A 15,852-nucleotide genomic window follows, 5' to 3' on the forward strand; every position below is an offset into this window, starting at 1 on the left:
ATAAGTAGTTGAAATTGAAGCAATATTAACTCATAATCCAACAGATATTCAGATATTTTTCTTATTTCCAAATGAAAAGAAGACTGAACCAAAAGGAGGCAAAAACCCATAAGGTCTACCAAAGCATCCACAAACAGTTCTAACAAAGAGCAGTGGAACCAACAAAGCAAAACCCTATCACGACAAACAACACCACAATAATCAACATCTAAATATGCAGACTTTCAGTGAGATATTATTTCTGTCGAGAAGTTCAAATATGCAAACATCTCCTTCTGTCAAACAATTTCCCTCAGCAAATGCAGCCCAGCCAGAGGATAATTTAAGTGCGTTATGCCAATGAACAGTCAAACTCACATGCCACATTCTATCGTCAACCCCAAGTGTCACAATTTGTTTCTTCTTTTCAATGAAGTGCTTGGAAAAACTAGTTGGAATACGCTGCACAAAATAGATATGTAGTATTAAACACGAGAAACACTAGTGAAAGTGAGTCTCAATAGCATTTTTCTTTTCTTTTTTTGAACCACAAAAGCATTTTTCTAAATACATAGAAAAAAAAAAACGATTTGAGTATGAATACATATGTGACGGATCAACGATGTATGGGTGGCACCTATGCATGATAATATTTGTAAATTGACGATTTCTGATGATGATTCTTAGCAATAAAATTTTGTTTCTGGCATTTATACATGGTTAAAAAAAATAAGTATTTGAATGTGAGATGGCCTTACATTTAACTTTCGCACTGGCCCTGTGTATAATGGAGATGATTAACAGGTATTAAGTTGTAACTTGTAAATATATGTTGTCAATGTTGGAAAATATTAGGATTTTAATTTATTTGAATATTTGGTTTTCTGAGCTTAGTCCGTTAGCATTAAAGTTTCGGTTTCTTACCTTTTTAGGTTAGGGTTAGTTTATTATAAATAACATGCTTGTTATTCAGTTGATAATTAAGTTATTCACAATGTAGTCTCTTAGGGGTTTTGTAGCCGTTCCGGCATTTTCATTTATTTAATAATATTCCTATTATTTTGTTAGTCTTGTTTGTTGCGCACTCTGATATTCAACTTGGTATCAGAGCGGGTTTGATCCTTAGGGTTCAATCCGTTCTCGTTGGTATCAATTTGTTTGTATCAGTTTTGTTTCCGTCATCTTCCGCTGTTTGTGTTTTCGTTTTAGATTTGTTAGTTGGTATTGATTGTTTGCAAGAAAAAAAAACAAGGAAAACAGAAAGGTTTTGCTGTTTGTTCGCATGAAAGAAAAAAGAAAGAAAAATGGGAAGGAAGGAAATGATAGAAAAAAAAAGCAAAAAGAGAAGGAAAAAGAAAAACAATTGTTTGTTGTTAGTTTAAGGTCCACGGGCAACAAGAAAAAAAAATGGTTAAGTTTGTTTTTAGGTCCACACGAGTTGTTGGCCTGTTTGAGATTGTTTTGTGACCGTCATTCTAGTACTTGGAATTGTGACTACTCGAGTGATAGTATTTGTGTTTGTTTGTTTGTTGCTACAATTGAGATATGAAAATCTCGTCCGTTTAGTGACGAGTTCTTTCCATACTCTCAACACTAGCCAATTTGAACCAGAACCAGTTTGCCAGCCAGAATCAAGTCAAGTCAAGTCAAGAATTAAGAATCAAGAACCAGTTTGCCAGTCAAGTCAAGTTAAGTCAAGTCAAGTCAAGTCAAGTTTGCCAGTCAAGTCAAGTCAAGTCCAGTCAAGTCAAGTCAAGTTTGCATACCTACCAATTTGCCTAACGGAGCCAGTCCGCATCTGCTTGTTTGCAAACCCATGTCGTATACCGCCATGAGTTTGACGGGGAGTGTTGGAAAATATTAGGATTTTAATTTATTTGAATATTTGGTTTTCTGAGCTTAGCCCGTTAGCACTAGGGTTTCGGTTTCTTACCTTTTTAGGTTATGGTTAGTTTATTATAAATAACATGCTTGTTAGTCAGTTGAGAATCAAGTTATTCACAATGTAGTCTCTAGGGGTTTTGTAGCCGTTCCGGTATTCTCATTTATTTAATAATATTCCTATTATTTTGTTAGTCTTGTTCTTTGTGCACTCTGATATTCAATTGTCAATGAAACTTACCAACACACGGGATGACCCCAGACCATGGGTGACTCTGAAGAATGGATTGCTTGAAACGAACTTGTTGGCAGCTTCAAAAGCGCTAAAAGATGTATCGGAAGGCCCTTTAATAAAACCAACAAAGTATAATCATCATATTTCCTCGGCCAAAATTTTTGGTTAGACATAATTAAACTTATGCACCACAGAATACATTGTGCAGGACGTCCATTCTTTAAAGTGCATCAATATTGTCGAAAATGTATTCGATAATATGGTCTTACGTTTTGTTGACAATAATGCTATGGGCGAACGGACCTCAGCCAGTTCATTACCCATGGCAAATCAACAGTCAGTTCATTATTGAAGAATGGACCACAGTTTCATTACTGAACTAACCTATACAAACCTAGTCATGGTGCACAAATTCTAAAATTAATAGCTGATTATTTACCAGTTGGAGACATGCGGCAATTTGCAGCTTCTGTAGTGCGGAACACAAAAACTTCGAAAGAAAGTTTAACGTCCTTCATCAAGGTGAAAACACAAACAAGAAAGTTTAACGTCCTTCATCAAGGTGAAAACACAAACATCATCCACTTCCAAATTATTGTCCATTACAAATGCTTGCCAACCTTGCAGGAACCTGGCTTTCGAGTTTTCACATTTGAGTTTAACAGACCAAGTTCCTCCATTCGGACCCTTAAGGATGGCATTACCACCAGCAGACTTCATATGAAGATGTCTCTGGGTAAACTCTGATCGTAAATACTTTGAAAAAATGGAAAACAGGAAATTAGGACGAGAACAAAGTATTTCAGAAAAATATTGGAATAATACACATTAATCTTGTTATTTGCTTCAAAGGATTCTGTATATACAAAATCTTACCAAATAACTTTGAGTGACATACGACGGTTGCATGACAATCCAAAACGAAGGGTTTACAGATTTGGAGCAGAAAGCAATGGCTCTCTCAAGAGCTATAGCTTTTCCACTTGTAGTTGATGATGCTAACAGAGATTTTTTGAAATTTTTCGGGCAGGAGGCAAATTTGTCCAAGAATACAACAGAATCATCATCTGATTCATCTCCCCCTGTGACCAAAACAAAAGTAATGCGTTAAAAGTGTTAACTACATTGTAAAAGATGAAGGATTGATACAGAGGAAGAGGAAGAAGATAGAGAGAAACAAGAGAGATTCTAGAGTGAGAGAGTTTAGAGAGAGAAATAGGATTTGAATTAACTGAGCAAATGAAGATTACACATACTGTTTATATAGAAATCCTAACTACTCTAACCAAATACTAACTACCTAACTATATTACTAACTATATTACATTTTTACCCTTAATACTCCCCCTCAATCTCAACTGGGGAAACTCAGTTTGAGATTGGAAGAATTGAGACATGGTAGCACTGAAACTGTAGATTTAGGAAAACCACCATTGGATTGATACCCAAACATCTGTCCACATGTAGCACTTTGACTAGAGTCAACACTTTGGATTAGCCTGCGCGCACACAGGTTTTTGAAATAACGATCTTTCTGCCATTGATCAACATCACCATCTGACAAAAGGCAACTATTCAAACATCATCACAGTGAATACTACCTTCAAAACCACTTCAACAGCAAGTCATGTAGAAAACATGACACTGAATCAAACCATACAACTTGAAGCAGATGTACGGCCATACGACAGAGAGTAAGCGCGTATACTCAAACCATATCACCAAAGCTTATAGCTTTCCCAGAGCACTGAATCAAACAAGTGTACCCCATGACCTCTTTGAAGCTGTTGACTAAAAACCTCTGTCTGTCTGTCCAAATTTCTTCCACTGCCTTACAAATAAAGACACCTGTATGCCGCTGCCTCTATCAGGAGTTGTACACAAGAACAACCTTCTATAAAGTAGTTGTAGCACACCCTCATGCCGGTATAACACTTCTTACGGGATTACCCTTCGTGGGATTCACCGTCAACAATCTCATTCAACTTGGCTTCGGCCTTTAATATTTACAAAAACAGAAAATTAACAAACTATAGTGTGGCATCGGCCTTAACTATAGCACCACGGGATCGCCCTTTGTGGATTTTACCAAAAAAACAACTTCTTTGAACAATGGCATCGGCCTTCACAATTTCAACAATTGAAATCAACATCTATGTAGTATTACCCTTCGTGGGATTTACCTACTCAAACCACGGGATTACCCTTCGTGGGATTTACCGTTAACAACTTCTTCAAACTTTAACGTATAACCGGACTTACTGTAGATTCATGCTAACAACTGAGTTGGTTAGACTCTGAAATGACAGGCTGTGATTAGAAATATACTGCACAACTCCTCAGTTAGCACCTGAACACTCACTCCAGTAACCTTTGCTGAATCTAATAAACAGGCATTGCTGCTTGCTTCGTTGCTTTGCCCTGGCACACTGATCTGCCAAGATTCACTGAAATGGGACTGCCAGTTCCCCTTATTCTCCATTTTATACTGCTAAGATTGGGTGAAACGATAGATACATCACCATTAGTCGAGTTGTTGACAGACTGACCAAGTAACAGGGGTTCAGAACCATTTGTTTGGTAATATATAGCCAGTACTTTCATCCTCTACACGGGCAACAACATCCTCCACTCACAAAAACCAGAAACAATGCTAACAAACTCATCTTCAAGACCCAAGATACTTGATACACAAAATAAACTGCAAACAGAACCCATCTTCAAAACCCATCGCACCAAGCCACAAATCACTACAATTCACCTTATTGAATACCCAAAGAAGACTCAAACTGACCACGACAATCAATAGTCTTGAATCCAAATATCCCAAATATTACACTAATATCCCAGAAGAGATTCAAAGATGAACAAAATAGTGAACATTTTCTTACTGAAACATTTAATCATACAGATTATGTGCACTGTGAAAACCCAGAAATCAAGAACCTGATAAGAACTTCAATCTTGACCCAAGAATGCTGAGAGAGAACCTGATAAGCTCCTCCGGCGGAGCATGCTGTCCGTATCGTCGAAGGAGAAGAAGGTGTGTACGGAGGACCAGGAGCAAAACCCACTTGACTGGTACATTGTTCTTCAAATATCCCGACCCAGACTGTAGGACAACAGTTCCATCAGCAAGGCTCACAGCCTTGTCCATCTCTTTCACCACTGCATACTTTCTCGCCTTCTCACTTACTAGAAGCCCGTAATCATCATGTCCCTCACTCTTGGACAGTTTCCATACCCCTTGGTACTCATCTTTCGAAGAAACAATCCATCGGCCTTCAAACGACTCAGAAAATGGCTCGTAAAAGATCGAATCGACTTCGTATTCTGAAGAAGTGTGGATCTGGGAAGCAGAGCTTTCAAATCAGCTGTTCCAGTGTGTAGGCAAAATCGAAGGCGCGCTTAGGGTTAAGGCGCGACGGTCCTCATGGCAGAAACATCAGCCCATATGGGATTGGAATCGGTGAAGCCGCCATTTCTCCGAAGTCAAACAAGCCGAGAACTTTGCCTCGGTTCTCCAACTTTCGATCTCTCGCTTTCAATCGGGCACAAGGAGACTCATGAATTTGATCGGAAAGAAATCAACCCAAAAACAAATCAACCTAAAAGAATGATCACGGAAGCACCCAGAAGCTTATCCTAACACCCAATGAAAATTTGGAAAAGAAACTAAGCTGGAAACATATGTAAAATAATGAGAAGTAGAACCACCAGAATCCATGGCGTGAGCCTGGTGGCTCTGATACCATGTTAACTACATTGTAAAAGATGAAGGATTGATACAGAGGAAGAGGAAGAAGATAGAGAGAAACAAGAGAGATTCTAGAGTGAGAGAGTTTAGAGAGAGAAATAGGATTTATATTAACTGAGCAAATGAAGATTACACATACTGTTTATAAAGAAATCCTAACTACTCTAACCAAATACTAACTACCTAACTATATTACTAACTATATTACATTTTTACCCTTAATAAAAAGTAGTCAAAGTGATGGAAAAATAAATTCAATACTGTTTTTTTTTTCAAAAAAGTGCCTAAATTATTTTCCTCATACCGTTGAGGTCTTTCAAAAAACATTGCCTATTTAGTACGTAACCAAATTTTCTAATATATGATTACTTTTGACTGCAAATTTTGAGCGAGGTTCAATCTTTGTTGGCCTAAAGTTGATGTTGCATTTTTTTGCTGCTTTATTACTTGTTCTGATTTTCTTGAGTGGTTGAGGAGAGGGTAATGGTGATTTCTCCCTTGTTTTTCTCGTGCACCGTTGAAAGTCATCGGAGATTTCAACAGAGTCCTCATTTTCATCTTCATAATCAGGTTCGTCCAGAGATGTGGAGCTTTTATATGCTCTTGATCTTTCAGAGATTGTGAATGGTTCCTGGCCTCTCTGAGCGGTTCGCAGGCCCCCACTACATTCCTTTGCAGCAGAAGAAATGGAGCAAATTGCAGCTTCTTTACTGCGGTAAAAGGCGACTTCAAATGTAATTTTAAAGCCCTTAATCAACATAAATACACACACATCGCCGATTTTCAGATTATTGTCTTCTACAAATGCCAGCCAATCAAGCAGGAATCGCGCTCTTTTGTTTTCATATTTGAATTTAACATTCCAAGTTCTTCCATCCGGAACTCGAAGGATGACACTACCAGTTGGATGCTGCGTAAGATACCTCTTGGCAAACTCCGAAGGCAAAATCTTCAAAAAGAAAAACAAAATCCAAGTTAGGCAACAAGAAAACATTTCGAAGAGAATTATGGTTATCATATCAGAAGATTTTACTATAGAACGCTTACCAATTGGTTGAATATGTAGGAAGGCTGCATGGCAACCTTGAAGTGAGGGTTTTCGGATTTGAAATCGATGGCTCTCTGAAGTGCAATAGCTTTCTCATTTTCAGCCCAATGGTTTCATCCATAAAGTGCTTTTGGTCTCTAATTTTTTACTTGTAGAATCAATAGAAGTACTTATTCTCTTTATCTTGTGAGGAAGAGGAGAAGGCAATGGAGATTTCTTCCTTGTTCTTGGGCACGGCGGAAAGTCCTCCAGGATCTCCACAGATTCTGTTAGTGTTTGTGTGTGTGTTTTCAGTATGTGTTTCAATGAAGGTTGTCTTCAAAGATGGAGAGAGTTTCAGAGAGAAGAAGCTGCAAAGATGTCTCTTCGAATTTCATTAACATTTCACACAATACAATCTAACCGTTATATGAAGAAGGAAGGGAGATCCTTCACTCTTCAACATACAATACAATCTTAGCCATTCATTGGTATCATCCTATGAGATGATGCCACTTGGCTTATTCTATTACTTAGGCTAGATACAAGATTAAAGTGCCATGTGGACTATGATCCAATGGCTCACATTTAAACAGAAACAAAACATAGAGACATGATTCTTGTTGCCAAGCTTCAGCTAAAGGGTTATACACCAACAGATTCATCATCATCTTCATCAGTTTCTTCCATCCCCGGCAATGGTAATGGATACTCAATCCCCGTGGCACTTCTATCAAATATGCAAGCATGGAATTTGGAATTCCCTTCATATCGAAAAATGAGACGGTCACCATAGCCAAGAGAATAAAACTCAGAAAACTTTGGCCAACCCTTGTCAAACCAAACCTCCCCACCACGCCTTGTCACTTCGATTTCCCATTCTGCACCACTTGGAAGCTTGAAATGTACTGGATTTGATAGATTTTCTCCATAGTTGTTCACAAATTTCTTCGGAATCCTCTGTACAACAACAAACGCTATAAAAAAAAAAAAACTCAATTAGCTTGCTAGCTCATCAGCAATCTTCTGTCAAAAAAATATTTGATACAGATGTGAGTAATTACAAGTTTTCTGCATCTAGATGTTTCAACTGGGATGATCTTGAAAAAATGGGGAGTGGTAGGAGAAAAGCTCGGCCGTTGACGATGATCCATTTCCGGAATAAGAGAAGCCATTGCAGCGCTTAAGATTTTATTTCAGCGCTTGTAGACTTGTAGGAGTAAAGCTGTAGTTTTTTTAAGAAACTTTAACGAAAAGCTCATGTTACTGTTTACTTTAACGAAAAACCACATTTTTACACTAAAAAATCAATCTCGGTACTATTCACTTTACCCTTTATTTTGTCCTTATCATTAAAACTCAAAGTTTTCAATACATTTTCATTAGTTTTCCTTTTTTTTAAAGGATGCGGCTAATTAAATTACTGGAGCAGGTAATTGTTGTAATAATTGTTCTTCTTTTTTGGAAAATAGGAGTTGTTATGATGAAGGCTGCGCTGCGAATTTCTGCCGCATTTAAGCTTTCATTATTTGAGATGCTTCTTCAACTTCCGACACAATAAAACTTCTTCAACTTCCCAACCCAAAGCTAAATATCATTGTTATCTGCGAATTTCTGGCAGCAAAAGAGGTTGCTGTAAAATTTGACAGTAGTTTCAAATATTTTTTTATTAATTATTAAATGTATTTTATTAAATTTTAATTAGTTCAATCATTTATTATAATTAATGTAGAGTTGACCGATGCAATTATTCTACCTTTTATTTCTTTTCAATCAAGGAAGGTGAACAGATTACTGATTAAATTTTAAATATCCTTTCCACATTCTATTTAGCCACTTATTCTTTGGATTCTAATGGGGGTGAGAATCTCTCGAGTCTTAGCTTTACATTATGTGTTGGCAGATTTGGAAAATGAGGAACAACGTGGTTTTCAATAAAGTTAAGGTCCACCCTCATTGAGTGGCGACTTTGGCCTTTAACATGGCGAATGATTATAACAATGCTAATAAAAAAGATGTCGTTTCTCGGAAGAAGCAGGATCGATTAATCAGATGGCTTCCTCCGGATGATAATTTTGTCAAACTAAATTTTGATGGTTCAGTCAAGAATAATGTAGCGGCTGGGGGTTTCGTCATTCCAAATGACAATGGTGATCCAGTGTTAGCTGGGGCAAGACACTTAGGGGGAGGTTTCAATCAATGTTGCGGAATGCTTGGCTCTAAGGGATGCACTTTGGATGGCGAGATGCAGAGGGCTCTAGAGGATCATGGTGGAGGGGGATTCAAAGCTTATCATTGAGGCGGTTCAGGGAACTAGTGGTGTCCCCTGGAGAGTGAGGAGTATCATTAAAGACATCAAATTTATAGCGGGAACCTTCGAGCTTATATCATGGAATCATGTGTATTGCGAAGCAAACTTTGTGGCTGATGGCATTACGGATACGGGCTTCCAGTATGGAAATCTCCATAGGCCCTTACCGCTTGCTACAAATGGAGCCTTTCGTATGGGCTTAGGTTGTACTAGGGGTTTCTGTAACATCCCACATCGCCTAGGGAAGTGGATCATATAAGCCTTATATGTATATTCTTATATCTACCTAACACGAGGCCTTTTGGGAGCTCACTGGCTTCGGATTCCATCGGAACTCCGAAGTTAAGCGAGTTCGCGGTAGAGCAATCCCATGATGGGTGACCCACTAGGAAGTTCTCGTGTGAGTTTCCAAAAACAAAACCGTGAGGGCATGGTCGAGGCTCAAAGCAGACAATATCGTGCTACGGTGGAGTCGAGCCCGGGATATGGTGGGGGTCTGGGCGGGGATGTGACAATTTGGTATCGAAGTCAATCCTTGACCGGAAGTGTGCCGACGAGGACGTTGGGCCCCTAAAGGGGGTGGATTGTAATATCACACATCGCCCAGGGGAATGGATCATGTAAGCCTTATATGTATATTCTCATCTTTATCTAGCACAAGGTTTTTGGGAGCTCACTGGCTTCGGGTTCCATCAGAACTTCGAAGTTAAGCGAGTTCGCGGTAAAGCAGTCCCTTGATGGGTGACCCACTGGGAAGTTCTTGTGTGAATTCCCAGAAACAAAACCGTGAGGGCGTGGTCAGGGCCCAAAGCGAACAATATCATGCTACAGTGGAGTCGAGCCCGGGATATGATGGGGGCCTAGGAAGGGATGTGACAGTTTCTCCGTGTGATGGATCCCCTCCTGAGCATAAGGATTGGAGCCTGCTGAGCAGCCCATCTAGGCATTTGAAATTTGATCCAACGGCTGTAATTATTATAACTTTTAGAAGGGCCTCCTGTTTGTAGCCGTTGGATCAAATTTCAAAAGCTCAGATGGGTTGCTCAGCAGGCTCCAGTCCCTATGCTCAGGAGGGGATCCAGTTCCGCTCCTTTCCATCTAAAAAAAAAAGAACTTTAAATGTCCTTTATTAAATTTTAATTAGTTTAATAATTTATTTTATAAAATAATAAAATAATAATTTAATTTGACATATTGGTTGGTGAACAAAACTTTAAAAGATGTCAAAGTGCCACATAAGCTGTCAAAGTGAGACTCTTTATGAATTCTCCATCATCTCGTATTTTTTGCACAATATTGTATAACGTGAACACTTCTCTGGTTTTGAACATATTGGTAATTGCACACCGTTATAACTTTAGTTGGTATTTGTGCAAACTTCTTCTTTTTTTTGGAATAATTTCTTGTCTGTTTATTTTTTATATATATAGAAAAATGTTAAGGAAACTTTCTCAAAAGTGAGATTTTTCATGGATTTTCTATCACTCATTTTTTTAACACGATGTTTTATAATGCTGACACGAGAGTTGACGTTAAACTATAAGATGACATTAAAAGCATCTCATCAGCATTCCTCTCAAAACTATATTCTACAGTAAACCACCATACAATCCATTGCCGTAGTTGTAAAATTGGAAGAGGCAACTCAGCAGAACTCAATGAAACCAACTCAGGCTTCTACATTAAAGAGAGGTGATTGAGGATCAGAATGTGAAGAGAGATGAATATGGTTGTATGAAAGCATCTCTAAAAGAGATGTCAAAATATTCAAATCAGCAATAACAATAATAAAAGACAGCTGCAATGCTTTCCAATCGAGAAGTCAAATCTGATGTGATTGTAAGCAGTTAAAACACTGCATGCATAGAATCACATACATATATAAATATGCATACGTAAAATAAGTATGCTTACCTAAAGGAGAACTCGCCATTGCAGAAGAAGGATGAAAATGAGATCTTCTACACTCCACAGCCCAAAGTTCCAGCTTAGAATAGGGTTACGCTCATAATGGATAATTATGTGAGTGCAGGAACCTCCTAATATATAGCTAACCATCTTTGATATTAGGCCTATCAACTGATACTCGAATATTCTATATTGATTAGGGTTTCGATATGGTCATATTCCATGATGAACTCTTGTTAAAGCATGATAAGGTTACTTGAATATAGTTGCATGTTATTAGGACTCCCAATCTCTGCCAAGTAAGCACGTAATCTTCTCAACATGATAACTCAAAACTGAATTACAAGTTTGTCGAAAACAAGAAGTCATTCTCCTTGACACTCACAAACTTACAGTGGCATGACATGGAATGACAGCTCTCCCTTGCTGTCAAATTTGACCACGGCATCAAATGTTTTTTTATTAATTTTTTTTTATAGATCTGCAACTCTCCTCTCTCTCACCCAAACCTAAGAAGTGCCTGGACATATCAGCTCCCAGAGCCGCTCATCCTCCGCCATCTTGTGCCACTGCTTGCTCACACACGATGCCATCCCCAACGTCCGCGTGTCCACGTGCTTGAACACCTCGAAGATCAGATTGTCGTCCAGATTCGAAAACCCTGCCCTTTTCAGCTTATCCTGGTCAACGCAGTCAATCACCATCTTCTCCTCCTCTTCCTCCACCTTAATCCTCTTCATCTTCACATCCGTTGAACTCGCCGCCGCCATCGAATCGTCCCCCAATGATGCTCTCTTCATCGAACGATTACAACCCACCAGTCCGAATCTTCCTATCGATCGCTTACAATCGGAGATTTTAAAGTAATTTTGGGAAGATTTGGTGGGTAATTGGAAAACCCATAGCCCAAATTGTATGACCTGTGGGGGTGTGTGGAAAGAAGGGGGTGGGAAATGCCAGTCCGAATCTCCCAATTCTTTGTACTCTGCTTTTTCTTATCTTTTACCTGCCTAATCTCTTTTTAATAAAATAATATTTAATTTGACATATCGATTAGAAAATAAAATTTGGAAAGATGTCAAAATACCACATAGGCTGTCAAATTTAAATTTTATGTTTAAAATTTGACATTGACATCTTCTTTGGAGATGCTCTGAAAGCAAAATGTGCTTCTTTTGTTCGATGAAACTCTTTGCAAACTTCAATACAGTCAATATATATAGTGTTGAGAATATAAAAGGGACCATGCAAGGCCTTATAACTAGTTTACGATGAGACCTCAACTTTTTTATAGTAGTGATATTATGCTACCAATATATCAAAATACAAAGTACAAATTGTATTTAGGAACCTTTGAAACTGCAGCCAAAAAGAGGTCTATTTCGCAGCAAAACATGGTAACTGAGCTCGTCCCTCTTTAAATGACAGTACACACTTTGAGTAATCAACTTCTGAAAATATGAACTTTCAGCACAATGTCATTTATCTCGACCAGCTCAAATGTGCATACATCTCCTTCTCTCAAACGATTTTCCTCTGCAAATACACGCCACCCACCAGAAATGTGCGAATGTCTGCTTCCCTCATTGTTGTAACCAATTATATTAACAGGCCACAATTGCTCTCCGACCCGAAGAGCTGCAATTTGCTTCTTTTGTAATTTTAATCTCTTGGCAAACTCGGCTGGTACATACTGCATACGATGAATGATATATACCTAATTTAGAGCAACTACATATACATAATATATGCACAACTAACAAGGTTCATAGAGTATTTGAATTTGAAGGCTTGAAACAAAGTTGTATAAATATGTGGTCAATGACCCTACCATTAGCTTGGATGGTGGCCGCACAGTGGCTCTAAAGAAAGGATTTTTTGTGATGAACTTGTTAGCAGCTTCAAGAACCCTTGAAGCCTTCAAACATGAAGGCCTTTGGGTAACCTGATTAGAAATCTTTGACATGTTGGCAACTTCAGAAGCACTCAAAGATGAAGTGCAAGGCCTCTGACTAACATGCCGGCCATTAATCTTCCCCATTTTGCACTTGCCTACAGTAAAATCAACAAAGTATATAATCATTTCCAGAGCGACCTAGTTAAAGCATTAACTTAAACAACATTAAATTCTCCATGCAGATCAATAATAAAACTAATATTGGGAAAAATGCATCAGTAACATGTGAAGTTTTCTTAGTGAAAAGGATGTCACGTTGTTGATGACATATCAACGGTCCGTACTGATGTCAGTTGATCAATAGGTCCTAAAATGGAACAAAACATTTATGTGGAAGCTATGCATTTGTAACGCGGCACAAATTCGAATATTAACAACTGATTCATTGTAAACTTGGAGAAAAAGAGAAATTTGTTGCTTCTGTACCACGGTAAAAGACAACTTCAAACGAGAGCGGAATGTCCTTAATCAAGATAAAGACACACACATCACCGACTCTCAAATCATTATCTCCTACAAACGCCAGCCAACCACACAAGAACCGAGATATTTGGTTTGCATATGTGAATTTAACACGCCAAGTTCCTCCATCCGGAACACAAAGGATGGCACTACCAGTTGGCTGCTGCATAAGATGCCTCTTGGCAAACTCCGAAGGCAAAATCTTCAAAAAGAAAAACAAAGAAGGCAAAAGTAATTTGTTTTACTTTTTCATGTATATTTTACATCGTATTGAACACTGCATGGCAACAAGTAAAGATAATAAATAAATAAATATTTGAACAGAGAATGTTTGATTGTCTATAGAAAGCTTACCAAATTATGGAATATGTAGGAGGGCTGCATCACAACCTTGAAGTGAGGCTTTTCAGATTTGAAATCAATGCATCTCTGAAGAGCTATAGATTTTTCATTTTTGGTCAATGGATGCCTCCTTGCAGAGCTTTTGTTTCCGAATTTTTTACTTGAAGAAGTGCTTATTCTCTTTTTCATGCGAGGCAGAGGACATGGCAACGGAGATTTCTGTCTTGTTCTTGGGCAGGGTGGAAAATCCTCCAAAACCTTGAAGGATTCATCATCATCTTCATCACTTTCTTCCACCTCCGGAAATGGTAACGGATACTCAATCTCCGTGGCACTTCTATCAAATATGCAAACATGAAATTTGGAATTCCCTTCGTAGCGGAAAACTAGAGAGTCTCCATAATCAAGAGAGTAAAACTCAGAGAATTCCGGCCAACCCTTGTCAAACCAAATGTCACCATTACAAGTTCTTACTTGGATTTCCCATTCTACACCACTTGGAAGCTTAAGAAGTATTGGATTTGATATATTTTCTCCATATTTATTCACAAATTTATCCGGAATCCTCTGTACAACAACAAAAATAATTACTCAATTAAGTAGCTGTCTAGCTCAAAGAAGTAAAGAGAAAAAGGTGAACTTACTAGTTTTGTGTATCTAGAAGCTTCATTCGGGATGATCTTGAAAAAATGTGGAGTGGTAGCCGAAAATGTTGGCCGTGCACGATCAGTTTCCGGAAGAAGAGAAGCCATTGCAGGTAGTTCTACTTAAAAATTAGGGGAGCTTTTCAGATGTATTTCATAGCTTGTTGCAATGCTGCATTGTTATATAATTGTGTTTTGTTTTTGGAAAACAGCAAATGCCTTGGTCAAGAAGGCTCTGCCAACCAGAAGGCAGAAGCTAAAGAACCTCTCTTTCTCACACGCCAAAGCTTCTTCAACTTCCCAAACCAAAACTAGATATCATCATTAATGTTTTTTTTATTATAGAAAATTTTGACGATACAAGGGGGAATTTTATTAATGTATTTGAGATGTTATAATATGGAAATTAAAATTGTATTAAATGGAGTGGGATTCTCTTACCTCCAAATTCCCTTTCGTTCTCTTTCCTTCTTTGTCACTAACCTCTACCTCTCTCTCTCTCTCTCTCTCTCCCTCCAACAACAACAAGCTTTATCCACTAAGTGGGATCGGATGTATCAATCTTAGAATGTCATTGCGCTCGGTTTTGCACCAAGCATTTTGTTAGCTCCAAGTACTTTATATCTTTTTTTAAAGTCTCTTTCCAAGTCTTTCTAGTCTTCCTCTACCCTTTTTGGCCAGACATGTCTCATAGTCTCATTTTCTAATTAAAGCATCTGTAGATTTTTGATTCACGTGTCCAAATCACCTTAATCAATTTTCTCTCATTTTATCTTCAATTACGATCACTCATTCTCTCTATAAAGAAATTCAAACAAGATGTTGACATGGCTTAAACGTGATCGTTCAAATGAGAGGGGACTAGAGGGAGGGGAATTTGAAAGGGGAAGAATCCTATTCCGTAAACGAAAGGGGAGTGCTACCAACTTTTGCACTTGTATTTGAAATCTTTTACTTATTCAAATGACATTTGGTATTTTTTTTTTAATACATTTGATATTATCTACACTAAAGAGTAGGAGTTGAGTTGAACCTCACAATAAGTGACCATTATAATTTGGTTTCTCTTTGACAATCAAACCTAAAACATCTCACTTACAAGTGAAGAGAAATATCACTAGACTATAATCCTAAGAGACAATTGATACATGTCATTTTATTACACAAAAACAAGATTTTTTTTTTTTGCTAATACACAAAAACGATATTGTGGATAAGAATTAATAATGAAAAATAGAAAATATAATTTCACATGACATGCATTAAAGTTCTTGTTTTTTTATATAATAAATGACACATGTCATTTGAAGAAGAAAAAATGTCTAAACGCCAAAGTTAGTGAAAAGGTT

The 15,852-nt window shown here is 37.9% G+C and overlaps 4 protein-coding genes across 5 annotated transcripts; all 4 read right to left on the reverse strand.

Moving 5' to 3' along the window:
- Window positions 1-8: 8 nt before the first annotated feature.
- Window positions 9-2,618, reverse strand: LOC126584728 (B3 domain-containing transcription factor VRN1-like). The gene is made up of 3 exons (XM_050249061.1): window positions 2,535-2,618; window positions 2,102-2,205; window positions 9-441 (listed from the first exon to the last, which is right to left on the reverse strand). The coding sequence occupies exons 1-3, from the start codon at window positions 2,611-2,613 to the stop codon at window positions 202-204; spliced, it is 423 nt and encodes a 140-aa protein (XP_050105018.1). The 5' UTR covers window positions 2,614-2,618; the 3' UTR covers window positions 9-201.
- A 377-nt stretch (window positions 2,619-2,995) lies between these two features.
- Window positions 2,996-7,161, reverse strand: LOC126584721 (B3 domain-containing protein At4g34400-like). The gene is made up of 3 exons (XM_050249051.1): window positions 6,900-7,161; window positions 6,229-6,801; window positions 2,996-3,177 (listed from the first exon to the last, which is right to left on the reverse strand). Exons 1-3 carry the CDS (start codon window positions 6,927-6,929, stop codon window positions 3,094-3,096), a joined length of 687 nt encoding a protein of 228 aa, XP_050105008.1. The 5' UTR covers window positions 6,930-7,161; the 3' UTR covers window positions 2,996-3,093.
- A 363-nt stretch (window positions 7,162-7,524) lies between these two features.
- On the reverse strand, window positions 7,525-8,054 carry LOC126601305 (B3 domain-containing protein At1g49475-like). The gene is made up of 2 exons (XM_050267999.1): window positions 7,944-8,054; window positions 7,525-7,839 (listed from the first exon to the last, which is right to left on the reverse strand). Exons 1-2 carry the CDS (start codon window positions 8,052-8,054, stop codon window positions 7,525-7,527), a joined length of 426 nt encoding a protein of 141 aa, XP_050123956.1.
- A 4,278-nt stretch (window positions 8,055-12,332) lies between these two features.
- On the reverse strand, window positions 12,333-14,939 carry LOC126584705 (B3 domain-containing transcription factor VRN1-like). Of its 2 annotated transcripts, none has more exons than XM_050249039.1 (5): window positions 14,504-14,939; window positions 13,872-14,426; window positions 13,485-13,719; window positions 12,930-13,150; window positions 12,333-12,791 (listed from the first exon to the last, which is right to left on the reverse strand). In XM_050249039.1, exons 1-5 carry the CDS (start codon window positions 14,609-14,611, stop codon window positions 12,543-12,545), a joined length of 1,368 nt encoding a protein of 455 aa, XP_050104996.1. In that variant the 5' UTR covers window positions 14,612-14,939; the 3' UTR covers window positions 12,333-12,542. The 2 variants fall into 2 exon arrangements, with proteins under 2 accessions (XP_050104996.1, XP_050104993.1); XM_050249036.1 differs by having other exon boundaries at window positions 13,482-13,719.
- Window positions 14,940-15,852: the final 913 nt, after the last annotated feature.

This window comes from Malus sylvestris, chromosome 2 (assembly GCF_916048215.2).
Source record: "Malus sylvestris chromosome 2, drMalSylv7.2, whole genome shotgun sequence".
In the NCBI taxonomy this organism is placed as follows: Eukaryota; Viridiplantae; Streptophyta; class Magnoliopsida; order Rosales; family Rosaceae; genus Malus; species Malus sylvestris.

Bases quoted from the DNA above. Each gene is read 5' to 3' on its own strand.
- LOC126584728 (XM_050249061.1), bottom strand. From the start codon at position 2,613: ATGAAGGACGTTAAACTTTCTTTCGAAGTTTTTGTGTTCCGCACTACA. The intron at 2,206-2,534 runs GTAAATAATCAG...GTTTTATTAAAG, and splicing joins TTGCCGCATGTCTCCAACTG to GGCCTTCCGATACATCTTTT. The intron at 442-2,101 runs GTAAGTTTCATT...TATTTTGTGCAG, and splicing joins TGGGGTCATCCCGTGTGTTG to CGTATTCCAACTAGTTTTTC.
- LOC126584721 (XM_050249051.1), bottom strand. From the start codon at position 6,929: ATGCAGCCTTCCTACATATTCAACCAATTG. The intron at 6,802-6,899 runs GTAAGCGTTCTA...TTCTTTTTGAAG, and splicing joins CCTACATATTCAACCAATTG to ATTTTGCCTTCGGAGTTTGC. The intron at 3,178-6,228 runs GTCAAAAGTAAT...TTTTGGTCACAG, and splicing joins AACCTCGCTCAAAATTTGCA to GGGGAGATGAATCAGATGAT.
- LOC126601305 (XM_050267999.1), bottom strand. From the start codon at position 8,054: ATGGCTTCTCTTATTCCGGAAATGGATCATCGTCAACGGCCGAGCTTT. The intron at 7,840-7,943 runs GTAATTACTCAC...GTTGTTGTACAG, and splicing joins CATCTAGATGCAGAAAACTT to AGGATTCCGAAGAAATTTGT.
- LOC126584705 (XM_050249036.1), bottom strand. From the start codon at position 14,611: ATGGCTTCTCTTCTTCCGGAAACTGATCGTGCACGGCCAACATTTTCG. The intron at 14,427-14,503 runs GTAAGTTCACCT...GTTGTTGTACAG, and splicing joins CTTCTAGATACACAAAACTA to AGGATTCCGGATAAATTTGT. The intron at 12,792-12,929 runs GTAGGGTCATTG...CATCGTATGCAG, and splicing joins GGCCACCATCCAAGCTAATG to TATGTACCAGCCGAGTTTGC.